Source organism: Mesoplodon mirus (assembly GCF_964341445.2).
Source record: "Mesoplodon mirus genome assembly, chromosome: 18".
NCBI classification, from domain to species: Eukaryota; Metazoa; Chordata; class Mammalia; order Artiodactyla; family Ziphiidae; genus Mesoplodon; species Mesoplodon mirus.
The window spans coordinates 64344839-64368069 of NC_138994.1; the positions used below are offsets into that span (position 1 = coordinate 64344839).

A 23231-nucleotide genomic window follows, 5' to 3' on the forward strand; every position below is an offset into this window, starting at 1 on the left:
ATCTCCAAATAAAGACAAAAACAAAGCTATGCTTCTGCTTAATATGACACACTATCCCTCTTACAACCAAAACCATTCTAACCTCACCCCCGGGAGAGCATCAAGGTCCCTTTTTTGTCTTTGGATAACGTTCATTCTTTTCCTAGCTGATTCACACTCCTGTTTTGACATCTTGTAACTTAAAACACTTACATATAAAGTGATTATGAGCATATCTCAGGTTAGATGATAGAGATTAAGAGAGGAGATAAAAAATTTTGGGTTAATATTTATTAAAATATAGTCACATCAAAATAAAGAAGAAATACTTTAAACTATAGTCCTCATTCTACAGCTGGTCACAAGGCCACAGCTAGTATTTTTAACTATCATCATCTACTGCTCATTCCATATTTCTTTTGCCCTCAGCAAACACCTCCATTGTCATAGTTCCTTGCCTGGTGGAATGACTCAAGCCCTTTGTGAAGGATCTGGGACATTAGCAGTCTAAATTGGGTTGTTGTAGTTTTCCACTGATCTTTTGTTTGTTTTATTGATGTATAGTTGATTTACAACGTTGTGTTAATTCCTGCTGTACAGAAAAGTGATTCAGTTATATATATATATATATATATATATATTCTTTTAATATTCTTTTCCATTATCATTCATCATAGGATACTGAATATAGTTCTCTGTGCTATACAGTAGTAGGACCTTGTCGTTTATGCGTTTTCCATTGATCTTAATCAGAGGATAAGGGAGTACTAAGAGGCACCCCAAAGGGTCTCCTGCAGTACCCCTTCTTACCCCCACCATGCAGCAGCAACCCAGTTTCCCCTTGATAGCCAGGTCAATCACCCCAGCCAGTACTCTGCCTATTGATTCAGTGCCCAAAGAGGCCAGATGGCAGCTTCAAGTTCCCATTTAATGCAGTCTTTGCTGTGTCTCCTTGTGAACGCATTTCTCCCTTTGTAATGAAGATCTCGACACCAGCAGATGCTAAAACTACAGAGATGGGAAGCACAACTTTAACTATCGGATCATTAGGATTACCACTGAGAGGATTGTCTTTCATATCTATCCCTTGATTCCTGAACTTCTGAATCCAGGGTATGGGAGAAACATAATGCTGATTTAGAATTTACCACAAACCGGAGGACACTGCCCCAGCCCTTGCAAGATGTCACCACCTATTCGGCAATATAACTGAATCTTCAAAAAGTCATCCAATTAATTGTCTGTCAAAGCAGTTGCTTCGAGATGATGAAGACTAGGGTTGGACCAGTGAATTCCAAGAGCATGAACCCACTGCTGTATTTCATTTGCTGTGAATACCATGATGGTGGATGAGACATCCTGTAAGGCCACAGATGGTAGTTCTGGCAGAAGCATTGTGGGCAGGGAAGGCAAATCTATGTCCAGAGCAAGTGTCAATTCCAATAAGAGCAACTTGCTGCCTCTTCCAAAATGAAAGTGGTCCAATGTAATCAACCTAACACCAGGTAGCTGGCTGATTCCTTGCGGCAATGGTGCCACATTAGGGGCTGAGCGCTGTCTCCTGCTGGCAGACTGGGCACTGAGCAGTAGCTGTAGCCAGGTCAGTCTTGGTGAACACACGTTCATGTTGCTGAGGCCATGCATAGCCTCCATCATTGTCACCAGGGCCACTCTGTTCACAAGTCCACAGGAGTTGCTGGGGAAGGGGGCTTGTCCGATGTCTACCAAATGGGTCATCCCACCCACCCGATTTATTAAAACCTTCCTGTGCCCTTCAATGAGCATTCACATGGAACCCAAATATCTTCACGCTCTGCCAATCAGAGAGCTCTATCCTCAGACCTCTCTCCTTCAGACTTTTCCATTTTCCAGTTGTGCTCCTTCCAGTTCAACGACCCAACCAAACTATGACTCGGGCAGACCCTTTCTTCTGGCCATCTCTCTTTGCAGGCAAAATAAACAGGGGCACTGCTTCCAGTTCTGTCCAGTAGGAGGATTTCCCTTCGCCACCATCTTCCAGGGCTGTCCCAGAGAGGAACTCCAGTGCCAAAACGGTCCACTTTCAGGTGATGCATGCATATCACACAGAACCATCTACAAACCAAGCCTGAGACTTTTCTTCCTCAGTCAACACATCATAGGGAATCCCCTGAAGGCATGGGTGTGGGTTGAGAGAGAATACAATGTAGCAGGAACAGGGGCCTTAGGCAAGTCTGGGAATTTGCTATAGGATCTTAGGGCAAGAGACTAACCTCCTCAGACAGGGATGGAAGGGCTGCTCCCAGAGGCAAAAAAGCTTTGAGGTCCCAGGTTCATTGGAATCTGCCCATATGACATATCCTAATGTTCAAACTTTCACTCCTTCCCCCCAAATACCCTAACCTCTAACAAAAAGACTCTGTGACGTTGGGAATTCAACTTGTATTGCAATTCAACACCTGAAGGACTCATAAGACCCAGTAACTAGTTATAATCATAGTTCAATTTTTTTCCAGCAAATGATACCCGGCAGAAGCAGCAGGAGAACGATACGCACTGGTGGAGTCCAGGGGGACCCAGCACAAGCCTCGGGAGTTCTTCCCCGTCCACAGGAGTACAGGAGCCCTCTCTTCCCAACAGCAAACCAAACTGCATGGAGCACCACCCAAGGAAGCCTGTTTTAGTCTCAGGTCAGAAGGGGCTGGTCACGTAGGCGTAACCTGTCAGTAACTCTTTCCTCACACACTGCAGGACGAGACTTCGGGTTTGGTTTTCAAAATCTCAGCCCCACAACTACAGGAAGTGGTATTTCTTTCAGGGCTATCATAGAAGCTATCAGGTCCCTTTGCAGATCTTGAACCATGAATTAAAACTCAAAAGTCCCAAACTCATCATTTTTTTTTTTTTTTTTTTTTTTGCTGTACGCGGGCCTCTCACTGTTGTGGCCTCTCCCGTTGCGGAGCACAGGCTCCGGACGCGCAGGCTCAGCCACCATGACTTACGGGCCCAGCCGCTCCGCGGCATGTGGGATCTTCCCGGACTGGGGCACGAACCTGTGTCCCCTGCATCGGCAGGCGGACTCTCAACCACTGCACCACCAGGGAAGCCCCCGAACTCATCATTTTAATTTTAAAGAAATGTTACAATTTTTTGACTGAACAAGTATGCTTTTAGGAAATTATTGTAAGAAAATGATAAGGATGTGTGTAAAAATGTGACTAACAGGATAAATCACCAGAGCACCGTTTATAAAAGCAACAAACTAGACACTGCTTATGGGAAACAACTGGGCATTTGGTAGGTAAATTATGGTACATCCATATGATGGAATGCTCAGCAGACAACATACTGATGTGTGAACAAAGTAGACTGTGAAATAACATAGCAATGACTGCGTTTTTTGTAAAAAAAAAAAAAAAAATATATATATAGCAAAAAAAGATTTGCAAGGATAAACACTTAAGTGGTAACAGTGCTTATCCCTGGGAAGGGAGTATATGAGTGTTCATTTTGTTCTATGTTTGCCTGTATTTCCTGTTTTTTCTATAAATCACATAATTTGCTTTTGTAATAAGAAAATGTCAATCTATTTCAACCCTTTATTTTGATGAAAACAAATCCATTTTTTTAAAACTTAATTTTCAGAAGCAGAAATGATTTCCAAGTTTTCACAGAGGCAATGATTTTGTTCTCTGTCAGAGCTGATGGGACCCTTCACAATCACAGCCCAAGTGAGGTTCTCCCCCCGAGTCGGATTCGAAGGGAGAAGAGTGGTTCCTACACCTTCCGGGTGCTTTGCTTCGGCCTCTGTACCCCAAGGCCAAGCAGCTCACCTCCAGCCCAGGCCATCCTATTCTTGCTGAGTCACCAGCCTCATCATCTGCAGAGCCACGTCCCCTTGGTCGGAAGGAACCTGGAAGCAAGCAGTATCTCCGTGAGCACTCCTGGTTCCATGTCTGGGGCTGGGGTCAGGGCCGGCATCCCGAGACGCTGCTCCCAGGAAGGGGGCCAGCTCTGTGACAGCAACCTGGGAGGACAGCTGCACCTGGGTGCCATTCCTTAGAAGAGCGTCCCTTCTGTGAAATGACCCTACGCTGGACAAATCCTCTTCTGGGCCCCCGCCTGCTGGGCTGCAGGGGTCTACAGAAGCCAGCATTTAGGAAGGAATCTCCTATTCCACTGGGGCTGACCTGTTGATTTCTTTCTTTCTTTCTTTCATTTTTTTGTGGCCACACCACATGCAGAATCTTAGTTCCCCAACCAGGGATGGAACCCTCACCCCCTGCAGTGGTAGCTCGGAGTCTTAACCCCTGGACCACCAGGGAAGTCCCTGTTGATGTCTTTATAAGGGCTGTGCTTATGTTACTAGGATCCAGCCTGTTCAAGGAAGAGGGAAGATTGTAAACATTTTAAAGGACTCTCTGTGTAGGAAGGGTCCCAGAGTGGAAGGGAAACTAACAGCAAATCTGTAAACCAACAAGACCCTTTGTTTGGGGCACCCCTGCTTTTACACAGTTATTCAACTTTTTGTTTTCCTGTAAGATCTTTCAAATAAGTCTTGTAAAACACCTCCTTCCCACACACCATCAAAAGGGGGAGGGGCAGAGGCCTCAGTTTCCCCTCCACAAAGACGGCGGTGGAGTAGCTGGCTCCAAGTTCTGAACTTCTGCGGCTCCACGATTCTCTCACACTCCTGCCCCCGACTCTCCTGCCAGGCTTGGTCCCCAGGAGGCACAGGCACGGTGGGGTAGGCCAAAACGACACTTAATCAACTAAAGAGGAAGTGGTTGGGGGATGATTTAATAACAGTCTCCAACAGCTATTTTAAGGCTGCCCCCAACTGATGCCTTGTTCTATGGGTGACAAACCAAAAGGAAACGGGCCTGAACTCCTCACACCAGTGACAGCCCACAGCTGGTTCCTCCTGCCTCCCTCTCCTCTCTGACTCCGCAGAGACCCTTTCTTGGAATAGTGCTGTGCTCTAAGACCTCCTACTGCCTTTGCCCAGTCAACACCGAAGGTACTCAGAGCCATGACAAAAATGCCTTCTTAACACTGTGTCCTGCTGCCTTGTCCACTGTCTCTATGGATCAAGTTTATTAAAAGAGTGGGCTACCACTCCCTTACTGTTTCTTTTTTCTTTCTTTTTTTTTGTGTTATGCGGGCCTCTCACTGTTGTGGCCTCTCCTGTTGCGGAGCACAGGCTCTGGACGCGCAGGCCCAGTGGCCATGGCTCACAGGCCCAGCCGCTCTTTGGCATGTGGGATCCTCCCGGACCGGGGCATGAACCCGTGTCCCCTGCATTGGCAGGTGGACTCTCAACCACTGCGCCACCAGGGCAGCCCTTTCCTGTTTCTTAAGGTAGGATTGTATTGCTATAAACTTCCCTCTTAGAACTGCTTTTGCTGCATCCCATAGGTTTTGGGTTGTCGTGTCTCCATTGTCATTTGTTTCTAGGTATTTTTTGATTTCCTCTTTGATTTCTTCAGTGGTCACTTCGTTATTAAGTAGTGTATTGTTTAGCCTCCATGTGTTTGTATTTTTTACATATCTTTTCCTGCAATTGATATCTAGTCTCATAGCATTGTGGTCGGAAAAGATACTTGATACAATTTCAATTTTCTTAAATTTACCAAGGCTAGATTTGTGACCCAAGATATGATCTATCCTGCAGAATGTTCCATGAGCACTTGAGAAAAATGTGTATTCTCTTGTTTTTGGATGGAATGTCCTATAAATATCAATTAAGTCCATCTTGTTTAATGTATCATTTAAAGCTTGTGTTTCCTTATTTATTTCCATTTTGGATGATCTGTCCATTGGTGAAAGTGGGGTGTTAAAAGTCCCCTACTATGATTGTGTTACTGTCGATTTTCCATTTTATGGCTGTTATTAATTGCCTTATGTATTGAGGTGCTCCTATGTTGGGTGCATAAATATTTACAATTGTTATATCTTCTTCTTGGATCAATCCCTTGATCATTATGTAGTGTCCTTCTTTGTCTCTTGTAATAGTCTTTATTTTAAAGTCTATTTTGTCTGATATGAGAATTGCTGCTGCAGTTTTCTTCTGATTTCCATTTGCATGGAATATCTTTTCCCATACCCTCACTTTCAGTCTGTATGTGTCCCTAGGTCTGAAGTGGGTCTCTTGTAGACAGCATATATATGGGTCTTGTTTTTGTATCCATTCAGCCAGTCTGTGTCTTTTGGTGGGAGCATTTAATCCATTTACATTTAAGGTAATTATCGATATGTATGTTCCTATTACCATTTTCTTAATTGTTTTGGGTATTTTATTGTAGGTCTTTTCCTTCTTTTGTGTTTCTTGCCTAGAGAAGTTCCTTTAGCATTTGTTGTAAAGCTGGTTTTGTGGTCCTGAACTCTTAGCTTTTGCTTGTCTGTGAAGGTTTTAATTTCTCCATCAAATCTGAATGAGATCCTTGCTGGGTAGAGTAATCTTGGTTGTAGGTTTTTCTCCTTCTTCACTTTAAATATGTCCTGCCACTCCCTTCTGGCTTGCAGAGTTTCTGCTGAAAGATCAGCTGTTAACCTTATGGGGATTCCCTTGTGTGTTATTTGTTGTTTTTCCCTTGCTGCTTTTAATATGTTTTCTTTGTATTTAATTTTTGATAGTTTGATTAATATGTGTCTTGGCATGTTTCTCCTTGGATTTATCCTGTATGGGACTCTGTGCTTCCTGGACTTGATTAACTATTTCCTTTCCCATATTAGGGAAGTTTTCAACTATAATCTCTTCAAATATTTTCTCAATCCCTTTCTTTTTCTGTTCTTCTCCTGGGACCCCTATAATTCGAATGTTGGTGCATTTAATGTTGTCCCAGAGGTCTCTGAGACTGTCCTCAGTTATTTTCATTCTTTTTTCTTTATTCTGCTCTGCAGCAGTTATTTCCATTATTTTATCTTCCAGGTCACTTATCCGTTCTTCTGCCTCAGTTATTCTCCTATTGATCCCTTCTAGAATATTTTTAATTTCATTTATTGTGTTGTTCATCATTGCTTGTTTCATCTTTAGTTCTAGGTCCTTGTTAAATGTTTCTTGCATTTTGTCTATTCTATTTCCAAGATTTTGCATCATCTTTACTATCATTATTCTGAATTCTTTTTCAGGTAGACTGTTTATTTCTTCTTCATTTGTTAGGTGTGGTGGGTTTTTACCTTGCTCCTTCATCTGCTGTGTGTTTTTCTGTCTTTTCACTTTGCTTATCTTACTGTGTTTGGGGTCTCCTTTTCGCAGGCTGCAGGTTCGTAGTTCCTGTTGTTTTTGGTGTCTGTCCCCAGTGGCTAAGGTTGGTTCAGTGGGTTGTGTAGGTTTCCTGGTGGAGGGGACTAGTGCCTGTGCTCTGGTGGATGAGGCTGGATCTTGTCTTTCTGGTGGGCAGGTCCACGTCTGGTGGTGTGTTTTGGGATGTCTGTGGCCTTATTATGATTTTAGGCAGCCTCTCTGCTAAGGATGGGGCTGTGTTCCTGTCTTGGTAGTTGTTTGGCATAGGGTGTCCAGCACTGTAGCTTGCTGGTCGTTGAGTGAAGCTGGGTCTTGGCATTGAGATGGAGATCTCTGGGAGATTTTCGCTGTTTGATATTACATGGAGCTGGGAGGTCTCTTGTGGACCAGTGTCCTGAACTTGGCTCTCCCACCTCAGTGGCACAGCCCTGACGCCTGGCTGGAGCACCAAGAGACTGTCCTCCACACAGCTCAGAATAAAAGGGAGAAAAGAAGAAAGAAAAGAAAAGAAAAGGAAAGGAAAGAAAAGAAAAGAAAAGAAAAGAAAGAAAGAAAGAAAGAAAGAAAGAAAGAAAGAAAGAAAGAAAGAAAAAGAAAGAAAGGTGATAAAATAAAATAAAGTAAGATAAAATAAAATAATTATTAAGGAAAAAATTTTGAAAAGTAAAACAGATCAAAACAAAAAACGGACAGACAGAACCCTAGGACAAATGGTGAAAGCAAAGCTATACAGACAAAATGTCACACAGAAGCATACACATACACACTTACCAAAAGAGGAAAAGGGGAAAAAAAAATCTATCTTGCTCCCAAAGTCCTCCTTCTCAATTTGGGATGATTCGTTGTCTTTTCAGGTATTCCACAGATGCAGGGTACATCAAGTTGATTGTGGAGCTTTAATCCACTGCTTCTGAGGCTGCTGGGAGAAATTTCCCTTTCTCTTCTTTGTTCACACAGCTCCTGGGGTTCAGCTTTGGATTTCGTCCCGCCTCTGCGTGTAGGTCACCTGAGGGCATCTGTTCTTCGCTCAGACAGGACGGGGTTAAAGGAGCAGCTGATTTGGGGGCTCTGGCTCACCAGCCTGAGGCGCGCCATGCGTTCTCCTGTGGAAGTTGTCCCGGGATCCCGGGACCCTGGCAGTGGCTGGCTGCACAGGCTTCTGGGAGGGGAGGTGTGGAGAGTGACCTGCGCTCACACACAGGCTTCTTGGTGGCGGCAGCAGCAGCCTTAGCGTCTCATGCCCATCTCTGGGGTCCGCGTTGTTAGCCGTGGCTCACGCCCATCTCCTTCAAGCAGCGCTCTTAATCCCCTCTCCTCGCGCACCAAGAAACAAAGAGGCAAGTCTCTTGTCTCTTCGGCAGCTCCAGACTTTCTCCCAGACTCCCTCCGGGCTAGCTGTGGCACACTAACCCCTTCAGGCTGTGTTTACGCCGCCAACCCCAGTCCTCTCCCTGCGCTCCGACCTCTGAAGCCCGAGCCTCAGCTCCCAGCCCCTGCCCGCCCCGGCAGGTGAGCAGACAAGCCTCTCGGGCTGGTGAGTGCCGGTCGGCACCGATCCTCTGTGCGGGAATCTCTCTGCTTTGCCCTCCCCACCCCTGTTGCTGCGCTCTCCTCCGTGGCTCTGAAGCTTCTTCCCCCCTCTGCCACCCGCAGTCTCCACCCGCGAAGGGGCTTCTAGTGTGTGGAAACCTTTCCTTCTTCACAGCTCCCTCCCACTGGTGCAGGTCCCATCCCTATTCTTTTGTCTCCGTTTTTTCTTTTTTCTTTTGCCCTACCCAGGTATGTGGGGAGTTTCTTGCTTTTTGGGAGGTCTGAGGTCTTCTGCCAGCGTTCAGTAGGTGTTCTGTAGGGGTTGTTCCACGTGTAGATGTATTTCTGATGCATTTGTGGAGAGGAAGGTGATCTCCACGTCCTACTCTTCCGCCATCTTCCCCTGTCTCTCTCTGGGAGGTTCTTAAGAGAAGAGTAAGGGAAGGGCTTTCCTGGTGGCGCAGTGGTTGAGAGTTCGCCTGCCCATGCAAGGGACATGGGTTCGATCCCTGGTTTGGGTAGATCCCACACGCCACGGAGCAACTAAACCAGTGCGCTACAACTACTGAGCCTGTGCTCTAGAGCCCACGAGCCACAACTACTGAGCCCACATGCCACAACTACTGAAGCCTGAGCGCCTAGAGCCTGTGCTCCGCAACAAGAGAAGCCACTGTAGTGAGAAGCCTGCACACAGCAACGAAGAATAGCCCCCCTCACCGCAACTAGAGAAAGCCTGTGCGCAGCAACAAAGACCCAACACAGCCAAAAATAAATAAATGAAATAAATAAATGTATATATATATATAAAAAAAGGAAGACTAGGGGTCAGAGAGGTTGAGGATAAGTTATCCATGGTCAAGATACCTAATAAATACTGTGAGAACAAGTATACCATATACCCAAGCTCCCACTTTCCTCTGGATCAGGGTTTCTCAACCTTGACACAACTAACGTTTTGTGCAGCACAATTCTCTGTGGCCGGGGGTGGGCCTGTGTGCAACAGGATGTTTACCAGGATCCATGGCCTCTGCCCACCACAAAGCAGTAGCAACCTTCCCCAAGCTGTGACAACCCCAAATGTCTCCAGACATCCCTGAAGTCCCCTTGGGGCAAAACTGACCCCAGCTGAGAACCACTATTGGTAACCCCCAAGTCCCTCAGCATTTCCTTGGCGGTCCAAGTGAATGCTCTATGATGTGCTCACTGTGCAGATGAAGCTTTACAGCCAGGTCCTTATGCCCTCCTTTCTAGCCAGACAGCTGTCCCTCAGCCCTTCTCTGTGGAGATTCTGTCTTAGCACAATGGCGCCAAGCCTTACCATCTCTCCCACAGATCTCCTCCAGGAAACTGCCATCTGGGACGAAAGGAGAGCCTGCATTTAAATGGCTGGACCAAAGCATAACCATGAGGGAAACACCTGGGCCCCTTCTGCTTCCTGGGCATTCCTGCCTTTGGCTCCTTTGCAGGTAGTCTGTGTGTGTGTGCATGTGCTTGCATAGTGGATCCATTCCTCCATAATCTCCCTCAGCCCAGGGAAAGCTACTCAGTCCACCTACAGCCTAAGGGAAAACACCGTGTTCGCTAGGCAAGTGCAAGAGTGCTGCAGCCTTAGTGCCCGTCTCTGCAGGTGAAGCCTCTTCTGAATTGAGGTTCCAGAGCCACCGCTCCTCACAGACACTTGTACTCTGCACTGTGCTCAGCCTTACAGACCACCGAGCTCTGATTTCACTCCCTGAAAATGTCAAGGAAAGACAATTTCTCCCTCCCTCCCTCCCTCGGGACAAGTTCCTTCAGGACAAACTGTCCAGAGGAAAGTAACATTCAACTCATTTAACCTAAAGAGCAGAGGATAGCGAACCCAGCGTACGTCTCTCAGGAGGATTTACTGTTTCAATGAAGCACAAATAGAGTTTCATTAGCAACCCCCAAACACCCCCAAACCCAACGCACTTATGAGACCAGTGCGTGTGGTTCCTCCACCCCCAACTCGAGCGGCAAATCTGGAACAAACGCTGACCCTCTCTCACCATGTGTCCAGCTCTGAGAATCCAGTAGAAAGCCAGGTTCTTGTGGGACTTGACAAAAGCAGACGTTTCTGAAGTCTTAGGGTCACTGTGCAGGGGCTTCCACTTCAGCTGACTGAATTTGGGCAGCTCTGCCCACTTCAGTTTTCGCATCCAGGCCTCCTGACCTGGCGAGGGGGGTGAGGAAGGGCCCAGCGTTAAGAGCTGAGTGGAGGAGAAACCAAAATCTGGGTCCCATGATTCGGCATGGAATCTGCAAGCTGGGATGTATATACAACTCACTTTGGGATCTTGTTAAAATGCACATTCCGATGCAGTAGGTCTGGGCAGGGCCTGGGACTCCACGTTTGTAGCACTGGGTGTCCCAGCCACAGCCAGGCTGCCTGGGAGAAACCTAACAGCTGTGATTACTTTTTGCCCCTGGCCCTCCCACTGCCCTACGCTCTATAGGAAGGAAATCGGGGACCTCTGGAGGTGGACAGCACTGTCAGGAGGACGGAGAAGCCTCAGGGTAAGGAGATGGTGGATCACATCGGGAAGGTCATGGAAGAAACACAGAACCTTTTCAAATCGTCCTCAGAGGCTCCCAAGTCGCAAAAATATTCAATCCTGCTGACTTTGAGGAACGCTCACACCCGCCAGACCATGTGCCTCGATTTATCTGCCAGTTCTGAGAACCTGCCTGAGCTTCTCCCTGGCCCTCCCTGAAACCAGAGGTGGGCACAGGTGGCAGCCAGTGCGGGAGGGACCCCACCAAGACCATTTCCCCTGGGTCCTCATCTTTACAGGGTCAGCAGGGCTGTCTTGATTCATGCTGCAGTGCTTACCATCCCCTGTGACACTGCACAAAAATGAGGTTTTCCCTCAGTTAAATGGTGCCTCTGTCCAGTGGCTAGGGAAATGTCTTCTTTTTAAATTTCGAGGTGGGCGTAGGTATTATCCTTTTCTATAATCATACCTAAGGCCTCAAAAGCTGGACAGGCCAGGCTTCTCTGAGAGGTCACAACCTTGGGCAGCCCTACCCTCTTCAAAGAGTCAAGGTCAGGGGTGGATGCATGTAACAGGAAATGGCCTTCCTCCTGCCATTTCAATGTCAACAGTCCCCCAAGAGGCCAGTTCCCTTCCAGCTCAACCCATGACACTGCCTCCGAGTGGTTCCTACCTATGGTGTCCACGATGAGGTCAAGCTGTCCATTATACACAGTCACGTTGACCCCGGCTTCCAGCAGCTTGTCCACAATGCTGATGACTGGCTTCATGAAGTCCCCCTCCATGTTCAGGAAGACGCTGGCAGCCTGGCCTGTACAAGGGGAAGGAGAAAGAGGTAGCAGCTTGGAACCTGCCAGAACAAGAGGCACCTTTCAGCCCAGAGCATCCAGCACCCAAAAGTGACCACCGTGCAGCCCCTAACAAAGACTGAATACACAGCTGCTTTGCCAACAGGGACCAGCTGGCCCAGAAATCTGTGCCCCAAGCTGGCCGTGTAGAAGGCGAGCCCAAACAGCACACGTGTCTATTCATCCAGGTGCTTGTGATGACAGCAGATGCCACTTGTCATGAGGGATGGAAATCCAGAGAAAGCTAACACCCAAGGAAACAGGGAGGTTTAGAAAATACCCTTTGAGGGAGTTCCCTGGTGGTGCAGTGGTTAAGAATCCGCCTGCCAACACAGGGGACATGGGTTCGATCCCTGGTTCGGGAAGATCACACATGCCGCGGATCAACTAAGCCTGTGTGCCACAACTACTAAGCCTGCGCTCTAGAGCCCGCAAGCCACAACTACTGAGCCCACATGCCGCAACGACTGAAGCCCACGTGCCTAGAGCCCGTGCTTCACAACAAAAGAAGCCACCACAATGAGAAGCCCACGCGCCGTAACAAAGAGTAGCCTCCACTCTCCACAACTAGAGACAGCTCGCGCGCAGCAACGAAAACCCAATGCAGCCAAAAAATTAAAAATATATTAAAAAAAAAAAAAGAAAATACCCATTGGGCTGGTCCTCTCAGGGGACAAACTGATTTGGGGCCAGCATTAGTTTTCTTCCTTTGCTGAGTAACACCAGGGACAAGGTTTTTTTGTTTTGCTTTGTTTTTGCTTTTTCAGGGCCAAGTTTTAAGCTCTGAACCAGTAGGGCTACCTTAGTAATCAACAAATCAGTCCTAAACCAATTCGGAGCTGGCCCTTGGTGAAGTCACATGGATGAGTAGCCCCAGGCAAGAGAGGAGGCGGTCCGCACAGCCTTCATGCTGGATCCCTGACCATCACCGCCATCGTACTGAGCAGCGGCAGCAGCCATCACTGATTTTTAGTTTCCAGTCACTGTGCTAAGTAAGCACCCTGCAAGCAACATCCCATTGCCTCCTTCCTTCACCAACCCTGCGAGGTTAGGTTCTTTAGCCTGTGCAACGGCTAAGGAAAATAAGGCTCAGAGAGGCTGAGCAACATGCCCCGGGCGAAACAGCCAGTGGCAAGCTGGGACCAGAACGCAGGCCTGGCTGACTCTGAAGTATGTAGGCCTTAACTACAAACTGGACTTGGGACACTGAGGGTACCCGGAAAGGACAGTCTGTCTTTTCCAGACCCACACACAGGCACACCCGGAGCCAGGGAGACTTTGCTCTTATCAGTTTTCATCGGCAAAGGTGTAGTCGGCTCGCCCATCCAGCCACACTGGGCAGGGAGGGAGGGTCCCTATAACGAGAGAAGCTGGGGCTGGACAACACTGTCATGAAGGTAAGATGAGGGGGTTGAGCTGAAAAGACGTGCTCTTGTGAGCTTGACCTTCACCTGGCCTCCTGGGGGCGCTCACATCTCCTCCTCAGCATCCAACCTCCCATGGGTGTCTGTACCCCTTAAAGCTCTGACACCACATTCTTTTGTTTGAGCTAACTTTTCCCTCATTTCTAGAAAACTCTAAGGGGTGAGGGGGAAATGAAGACACTAGGTCTAGGACGAGTCCTCTGTTGACTGCGTGTTGGGAGGACGGCCGTGTCCCCTGAAGAAGCCAGGGCCAGAGCCAAGTCCCAGCCTCTCCGCCGCGGTCAACGTTCTGCCTTAACAGAGGCATAGCTTTGGGGTCTCTTAGACATGAACAAAACCCTCCTCAGCTTGAGTGTTTCCCCTCCAGGAGTCTGGGAGCCCCACTTACTCGTGGCTTCCCTATAAGACTGAGCAGGAACTTATGCTAGATTTCTACCCGGTCTCGGTCCCTGAGGACCCCAGTATTTCCCCACTATGACCTTCAGACCAGAATGCAATAGATGCCAGGCCACATCCACATCAGGATGCTTGCAGAGGCCAGCCAGAGAGAGCTTCTCAAACCCTGTCTGAAAGGACCTTTGTCTGGAAGTCTCACCCACAACCAACTGTGGCCTTGGGCGTGGCTTTTTCTTTTTTTTTTTTTGCGGTACGCGGGCCTCTCACCATCGTGGCCTCTTCCGTTGCGGAGCACAGGCTCCGGACGCGCAGGCTCAGCGGCCATGGCTCACGGGCCCAGCCGCTACTCGACATGTGGGATCTTCCCGGACCGGGGCACGCACCCATGTCCCCTGCATCGGCAGGTGGACTCTCAACCACTGCGCCACCAGGGAAGCCCTGGGCAAGGCTTTTTTAATCTCAATTTTTTATTATGGAAAACCTCACACTGATACGAAAGTAAAGAGGAGGGTGTGATGATTCCCATGTACTCACTCCTGGCTTCCACTTATAAAAAGTCGCTTCATTTCTCTCCCCACCCACTTCCCTTAACAACACCCGATTTTGAACCATTTTGGCATGTTATTTACTGTCTTTCTATGTTTGCTCATCTATCAATGTCGATACTGTTCTACCTGCAACACGCTATTGCCACTACCAAAACCCATTCAACAGATTAAGGCCTTTGAATTTCCACCTTTTTCACCCCCCAGCTCTACAAAAGACGCTTTAATTAGGTCACACAAGTTACCTCCCCAGGAGCAATCTTCAGGAATAATTTTGAGCTTCTTTCTGATGGGACCATTCATGAGCTGACTTAAGGCATCCTGCTGTAAGTGTGTCACGTGACGCTGGAAAAGATGAACTAAAACAAACTGGTACACGGTGAGTCAAAGGACTGGAAATAAGACCAAGAGAACCTCTTTTCTAAGCTGCCGGGGATGCTGTGTGTAAGAGGGAGGCCTGCACCTGGAAAAAGAAAAGCGTCCCCCTGATTCCCCCCAGATGGTGGGGGGGGGGCGGGGGGAGTCAGGAACATGTTCGAAGTGGAGATGCTCTATTGGTTTTGATTGCTGCATTTTATGTACTTGGGGCCACTGAGATTATCCAGCACGGCCAAAGGCAATCAGCTGAGTGGAATCTAGAGGCCTCCTGCAGCTTCTACATGGCGGGAGGATACCAGGCATTCAGCACCCGCAGGGAAGACAACTCAATCCAGCCTTTAGGAGAACGGACATCGTAATTCAATGTGCAGAAGCTGGTTTCCAAACTTCAAAACACTATCTAAGTGCAAGAGGCCGGATGCAACAGACTATCTAGTGCATGACTCCATCTATGTGAAATGTCCTGAAATGGCAAATGTAGAGAGACAGAAAGCAGATTAGTGGTTCCCTGGGGCTGGGAGTGGGAACAGAAATTGACTGCAGACAGACATGTGGGATCTTTCTGGGGTGACGGAAATGTTCTAAAACTGGATTGTGGTGATGAGTGCACAACTCTGTAAATAAACTAAAAACCATGGAATTACACACTTAAAATGGGTGAATTTTATGGTATGTAAATTATGTATCAATAAAGCTTTTTAAAAAATTGGTTTTCTCTCACACGGAGGCTGAGACAGGGTGTAGCAAATTCAAGGTCCACTCACCTATGTGGCTCTGGGTGAATTCTAGACTCGATTTCACGGTAGACGTGGGAGACGTCTTAGTTAAGATGTTATAGAAGTTCACCCCGTCTGTATTCTGAAATACAGAAGAAATATATTTGGCTGTTTATTTATTCATTATCAAAGTTGCAAAACAGAACAGCACCTGGCTCTCCACCTTATCCGAGGACAGCTTTAACTCTGTACATTTGCTCAGACCAGAAAGAAATGTAGCCCTTAAGGCTCAGAGACCAGCAGTGTCAGCCCAGTCTCCTGGCACAGTGAGCAGCTCATCCGAGTGGAGCTCCGATGCCGCAGGAGGAAACCAAGGGCCTGTGTGTTAATTACCAGGGAAAACCGAGCTACAGAGTGTCCTACATACTCAAGTCCTCAGCCCGTGCATTCTTCCCTCCTGGCTCACTGGGGCCAAAGCACTGCTCGGCAAGGATCCAAACACTTGCCTCTGTGGGGCATATTCTTTTTTATAGAAGCCATACCTTCAGTCAAGAGGCAGGCAAGTCTTGCAGGCTGAGTGGCTTTCTGACCCTGTCTTTGCTCAGACTCGTCAGATTTATCGTTTAGTTTGACATCATTTCTCGACTTGTGGGCAGTCTCAGGATAGATCCCAATCCTAACAACACCAACCAAGGTCCCTTCACCCAAGGGGAAAAGCCAAGCAGGCTGGCCCCGAGCGTGTCCCCTCTTACCTGTTCAATGACCATTTCTGCTTTCCCCCACAGCTCGGTGGCCTCTTTGTAGAATCTCTTATTTATGGCATCCAGGACTTGTTCTGCAACCCGAGATACCTCTACCAGACCTTGGTCGTCGAGAAGAGACTGGAACACAAAGCAAGAACTAAAAGGCCCACTTTGTGAGAGACACAAATCTGGCATTGCTCCAGTCAGGGATGGGTAACAGAGAGAGTGGCAGGAAGGAGAAAGGGGACCGTCCACAGGAAAGTGGCAGGAAGGAGAAAGGGGACCGTCCACAGGAAAGCGGCAGGAAGGAGAAAGGGGACCGTCCACAGGAAAGCGGCAGGAAGGAGAAAGGGGACCGTCCACAGGAAAGAGGCAGGAAGGAGAAAGGGGACCGTCCACAGGAAAGCGGCAGGAAGGAGAAAGGGGACCGTCCACAGGAAAGCGGCAGGAAGGAGAAAGGGGACCGTCCACAGGAAAGCGGCAGGAAGGAGAAAGGGGACCGTCCACAGGAAAGCGGCAGGAAGGAGAAAGGGGACCGTCCACAGGAAAGCGGCAGGAAGGAGAAAGGGGACCGTCCACAGGAAGGCGGCAGGAAGGAGAAAGGGGACCGTCCACAGGAAGGCGGCAGGAAGGAGAAAGGGGACCGTCCACAGGAAGGCGGCAGGAAGGAGAAAGGGGACCGTCCACAGGAAAGCGGCAGGAAGGAGAAAGGGGACCGTCCACAGGAAAGCGGCAGGAAGGAGAAAGGGGACCGTCCACAGGAAAGCGGCAGGAAGGAGAAAGGGGACCGTCCACAGGAAAGCGGCAGGAAGGAGAAAGGGGACCGTCCACAGGAAAGCGGCAGGAAGGAGAAAGGGGACCGTCCACAGGAAAGCGGCAGGAAGGAGAAAGGGGACCGTCCACAGGAAAGCGGCAGGAAGGAGAAAGGGGACCGTCCACAGGAAAGCGGCAGGAAGGAGAAAGGGGACCGTCCACAGGAAGGCGGCAGGAAGGAGAAAGGGGACCGTCCACAGGAAGGCGGCAGGAAGGAGAAAGGGGACCGTCCACAGGAAGGCGGCAGGAAGGAGAAAGGGGACCGTCCACAGGAAGGCGGCAGGAAGGAGAAAGGGGACCGTCCACAGGAAAGCGGCAGGAAGGAGAAAGGGGACCGTCCACAGGAAAGCGGCAGGAAGGAGAAAGGGGACCGTCCACAGGAAAGCGGCAGGAAGGGGAAAGGGGACCGTCCACAGGAAAGCGGCAGGAAGGGGAAAGGGGACCATCCACAGGAAAGCGGCAGGAAGGAGAAAGGGGACCGTCCACAGGAAAGCGGCAGGAAGGGGAAAGGGGACCGTCCACAGGAAAGCGGCAGGAAGGAGAAAGGGGACCGTCCACAGGAAAGCGGCAGGAAGGAGAAAGGGGACCGTCCACAGGAAAGCGGCAGGAAGGAGAAAGGGGACCGTCCACAGGAAAGCGGCAGGAAGGAGAAAGGGGACCGTCCACAGGAAAGCGGCAGGAAGGGGAAAGGGGACCGTCCACAGGAAAGCGGCAGGAAGGAGAAAGGGGACCGTCCACAGGAAAGCGGCAGGAAGGAGAAAGGGGACCGTCCACAGGAAAGCGGCAGGAAGGAGAAAGGGGACCGTCCACAGGAAAGCGGCAGGAAGGAGAAAGGGGACCGTCCACAGGAAGGCGGCAGGAAGGAGAAAGGGGACCGTCCACAGGAAGGAGAAAGGGGACCGTCCACAGGAAGGAGAAAGGGGACCGTCCACAGGAAAGCGGCAGGAAGGAGAAAGGGGACCGTCCACAGGAAAGCGGCAGGAAGGAGAAAGGGGACCGTCCACAGGAAAGCGGCAGGAAGGAGAAAGGGGACCGTCCACAGGAAAGCGGCAGGAAGGAGAAAGGGGACCGTCCACAGGAAGGAGAAAGGGGACCGTCCACAGGAAAGCGGCAGGAAGGAGAAAGGGGACCGTCCACAGGAAGGAGAAAGGGGACCGTCCACAGGAAGGAGAAAGGGGACCGTCCACAGGAAGGAGAAAGGGGACCGTCCACAGGAAAGCGGCAGGAAGGAGAAAGGGGACCGTCCACAGGAAGGAGAAAGGGGACCGTCCACAGGAAGGAGAAAGGGGACCGTCCACAGGAAGGAGAAAGGGGACCGTCCACAGGAAGGCGGCAGGAAGGAGAAAGGGGACCGTCCACAGGAAGGCGGCAGGAAGGAGAAAGGGGACCGTCCACAGGAAGGCGGCAGGAAGGAGAAAGGGGACCGTCCACAGGAAGGCGGCAGGAAGGAGAAAGGGGACCGTCCACAGGAAAGCGGCAGGAAGGAGAAAGGGGACCGTCCACAGGAAGGAGAAAGGGGACCGTCCACAGGAAAGCGGCAGGAAGGAGAAAGGGGACCGTCCACAGGAAAGCGGCAGGAAGGAGAAAGGGGACCGTCCACAGGAAGGAGAAAGGGGACCGTCCACAGGAAAGCGGCAGGAAGGAGAAAGGGGACCGTCCACAGGAAAGCGGCAGGAAGGAGAAAGGGGACCGTCCACAGGAAGGAGAAAGGGGACCGTCCACAGGAAGGAGAAAGGGGACCGTCCACAGGAAGGAGAAAGGGGACCGTCCACAGGAAGGCGCAGGATTGTAAGTGCTCTGTTTACTGATGAGGGAAATATAGGAAAATGGTAACCGAGTCTCAGTGATGGGTACACGGGTGTCCACCATGATCTTTCAACTTTTCTGCATATTTGAAAATGTCTGTAATAAAAAGCTGGGGGCGGGGGATTTTAAAAAGTGCATTTCTTGTGCCTGGAGAAATGGGATAACTGTGCTGATATTTCTTTAAATTTGTCCCCAAGGCCGGCTGTTGCTGAGGGTCTTTGATTCGATATGGATTATTTGATAAGTCCCTAAGGGGCAGTGTCAACCACATAGGCAAACCCAGCTAGCTTTGTCCTTCCTTCGGACAGAGACAGAAGAGGTCAGCTGGGCTGTTAACCACAGAAGATGCGGAGCTGGGGACTCATCTACTTACCATGCTGTACAAGTAAGGTCCCCAGGAGAGCACTGAATCTGAAGGAAACCACATAAGAATAAAATAAGTTTGCTGTGGCTCTGTTCTCCCCACAAAGTACCTAACTAGTTTTCCTTCCAGAGCAGAAAGAGACAGAAGAAATGCAGTGGCTTCGGGTCTGAAGGCTCCTTAACTCACCAGGGCCCATGCAGGGCTGATGTCTCAGTGGCTGGGAGGTGGGGCGAGGCTGTGGGGGTCTTTCTGGTGACTCAGGACTAAATGCTACATAATTTGGCCTGATACTGGCACAGCCAGTGAGCCGCCAGGGATGGCACCACAGGCAAGCAGTGCGTGTGCAGTGGAGGCCCTCATTCGCAGACTTCTAGACTTTGTGACAGCCTAAAAATATTTCCCCACCTTCAGAGTTCTGCTCTGCATCCTGCCTGCTGCTCCAATTTGGGGACGCCAGCTTCCGTCAAGGAGCTAATTAAGGGAGACGACTAATGACCTCACAACCAGCGTCTGTGCTGTACTGCCAATCAATTCATTTCAATCCCGAAGATGTACTGAGAGCAGACTATGGGCCTAAAGCCAGTAAGGAGCTTTATAAGATATAAACGTGAGTAAGACAATACCTGACTTCAAAGAGAATAGTTGGGCTTGGTTTGCACAAGTTCACAACTACCATAACCCTAAGCATGGCTAGTGCCATTGAGACATGTGCCAAAAAAGTAGCAAGGCCCACAACTTTTTTTTCTTTGCTTATGTGATTTTTTTTCTGCTGTAATTAAAAAAAAACAAACCTGAAGTATAGCTGATTTACATCAAGGACCACAACTTACAGAGCACATTTGAACACGTCACTCCTTTGCTTAAAAGCTTTCAATGGTTCCCCCTAAGCCCAAGTATCTCAAAGTCTGTTTCAAATAACCTCAGTTCTACAGAATGTTAACCTAAGTATTAGAAGGAAAAATGACTTTCTGGTGAAATACCTTTGGGGTTATGCAAAAGACAACACATTTTTTTTTTTTTACTGCAGGACTTCTCAGAGCCTTTAATGTACCTGTGAACCTTGAGGAAGTGGGACCAGTATTTGGCACTCCTGAAACTTATTTGGCCATGGAGCCCTTTGCATAGCACTTCACTGGACTGGTATTCTTCAGAGCACACCCTGAGAAATGCAGGCACACCAGGTCCTTCAGGACCTAGCTGTCATTCACCTCTCCAGCTAAACCATCAAGCCTCTGCCTCAGTTTCTGTTTCTGTTGCTTTTTTTTTTGCGGTACGCGGGCCTCTCACTGTTGTGGCCTCTCCCGTTGCGGAGCACAGGCTCCGGATGCGCACAGGCTCAGCGGCCATGGCTCACGGGCCCAGCCGCTCTGCGGCATGTGGGATCTTCCCAGACTGGGGGCACGATCCCGTGTCCCCTGCATCGGCAGGCACACTCTCAACCACTGCGCCACCAGGGAAGCCCCTCAGTTTCTTATGAAGAATCATCTGCAGTTCTCCAGTGCATCCCATTCCCTGCTTGATCTAGACCAGGGATTGACCAACTTTTTCTGAAAGAAAGAGATAAATATTTCTGGCTTTGCAGGGCAGCTGATCTCTGTTACAACTACTCAACTCTGTTTCGGCAGCCTCCAAAACAGTCAGAGGACATGTAAATAAGTAGGTGTGACTGTGTCCCAGTAAAAACTTTATCTACCAAAGCAGAGTGGCAGGACAGACTTGACTTGGAGGCTGTAGTTTGCTCAACTCTGATGCGGACCTCTGATGTCCAGTAGAACTTTCTGCAATGATGGCAATGTTCTGTATCTTTTTCTTTTTTCTTCCACACCGCAAGGCTTGTGGGATTGTAGTTCCCCAACCAGGGATTGAACCCATGCCCCCTGCAGTGGAAGCACAGAGTCCTAACCCACTGGACCACCAGGGAATTCTCAAAATGTTCTGTATCTGTGTGGTCCAAAACAATAGTCAACAGCCACATGTGGCTACCGGGCACTGAAATTGTGGGTAGTACAAATGAAAGATGGAAAATTTTATGTATTTTAATTAATGTAAATAGTCATATGTGGCTATGGCTACCATATTGAACTGTGCAGATCTTCTTGAAGAAATGAAGCATGTCTGTGTATCTTTCCTAGCACCCAACAAAACAACTACTCTCTAGCAAGCAATTAATAATTGCTTATGAAAATTAACAGTACTTCTTCAAAAAAGAGAGTACTTCTGGGGTGGAAGAGTGATACGTAAGGTGGATCTGGAAGGAGGGATCAACGTGGACCTGGAAGGAGGGATTAAGAGCTGGGCAGGAAGATTGAAAAGGGGAGGTGGGTCACAACAAGGTGAATTCGGGAGATTTTGGACCAGATGAAGAGCACATGCAAAGCCATGAGGCTAACTTACTGGTCTCAGGGAGGAATGCAGGGTAATGGTTAAGTGCATGGATTCCAGTGCCTGCTGCCTTCATGTGCATCCTGGCTTTAGCTGTGTGACTTTAGGAAGATTGCTTAACCTCTCTGAGTCTCCATTTCATCACCTCCAAAACTAGGATAATAATACCATCTATCCCATGGAGCTGTTGCAAGCATTAAGTGAAGTGAGCACATGAAAAGTGTTTAGTGTTATTAACACAGCTGTGATGAGACCCTTGAAGGGAGCGTGAGGCCAGTACTGTCACTCTGAGGGAGACCCCTGGCAAGAAACCTGCTGACTCCCTCACGCCTCAGGTCAAGGCTTCTGCAACATCTTGGCGTCCTCGGAAGCACATCCAGGAAGGAAACACAAAGAGCAGCCCTTTGCACAATGCGGACTGAGCTTTCAGTCCTGTCCTTTCAGTCCTGCCCTGGAGATGCCAAGAACGAGGACAGGAAGTAACCATCCAAGCAGCTTCAGAATGTCCTGAATCCATCAGGGACATGGCTCTGTAAGAAGCCAAATCTCTATCTTTTAAGGGGAAAATATTACCTTTTATAAATGATTATTTTTAAAAACCTGAGGCATCATCACAAACCATAGACATACATTTAGAAGAGTTTCGGTGAACACATCCACTCACGTAACAACCACCCAACGAGAGCCTAAAAAGTTCCTTTGTGTCCCTTTCCAGCTTATTCCCCTCCCTCCTTCAGAGGCAACTTCTCTTCTGAAATCTAACTCTACAGTTTGGTTTTGCCTGTGAAAAGTCACCTTTTGTTAGGTTAGGGCACTAGTTCCTAACTGGGGTGATTTTGTCCCCTGGGGACATTTGGCAATATGTCTGGAGAGATTGTTGGTTGCCAAGCTGGGGTGGAAATACTGGCGTCTAACGGGTAGAGAGGCTGCTAACATCCTTCACTGCACAGGACACCTCCCCCCATAACAAAGAATCACATGATGCTCCAAACATCCACATTGCTGAGATTTAGAAATCCTCACCAGAGTTAACCCTACCACAGTGACTATTTCAGATGCCTGAAGCCACACCCTGGGTGTATACAATCCAAACAACTTTTATCTATACTCCCAACAGGGATGCTCAGGTTATGAAATTTCAAACCTCTGAGTTACAGGACCAGATGGTAGCCCTGCATCACCATCAAAATGAGCAACAGGTGGGAATTTCACCCCAAATGCTCATGTCAGCAGAAGGATGGTGGACAGGACGAGATGACAGACTTGGGTTTGAATCCTGCCCAGGCGACTCATTCTGTGTGTCAGAGGGCAAATTCCATCATCTTTCTACGTCTCTAGAATGTCTTCAACTGTAAAACTGGATTCTTTTGTTGTGAAAATCAAACAAGAGACCTCGGTTCAGCCTGTAGCAGTCCACGGTAGGTGCTCTCTGTAAATGAGTTCTCACCCCTGAATTTCTTGGAATACTCCTGGGGCAAACACTTTCTGTGTTGACTTCTTCAAGGACCCAGAGAATTCCATTGCCTTGTTCTTTGATCTAGACACCACAGCCCAAAGTCCCAAAGGGTA

General features: G+C 48.8%; 1 protein-coding gene across 2 annotated transcripts in view; it reads right to left on the minus strand.

Moving 5' to 3' along the window:
• Positions 1-3543: 3543 nt before the first annotated feature.
• The window catches only part of SCPEP1 (serine carboxypeptidase 1), a 38454-nt gene continuing 18766 nt past the window's right edge, over positions 3544-23231 (minus strand). For both annotated transcript variants that reach the window (XM_082603562.1, XM_082603561.1), the window contains 7 exons: positions 19290-19327; positions 16307-16435; positions 15603-15696; positions 14706-14819; positions 11921-12058; positions 10762-10925; positions 3544-3871 (listed from right to left, as the gene is read on the minus strand). In XM_082603562.1, coding sequence (XP_082459688.1) covers positions 3809-3871; positions 10762-10925; positions 11921-12058; positions 14706-14819; positions 15603-15696; positions 16307-16435; positions 19290-19327 — 740 coding nt within the window. In that variant the 3' untranslated portion in view covers positions 3544-3808. The remainder of the gene's footprint in view (positions 3872-10761; positions 10926-11920; positions 12059-14705; positions 14820-15602; positions 15697-16306; positions 16436-19289; positions 19328-23231) is intronic.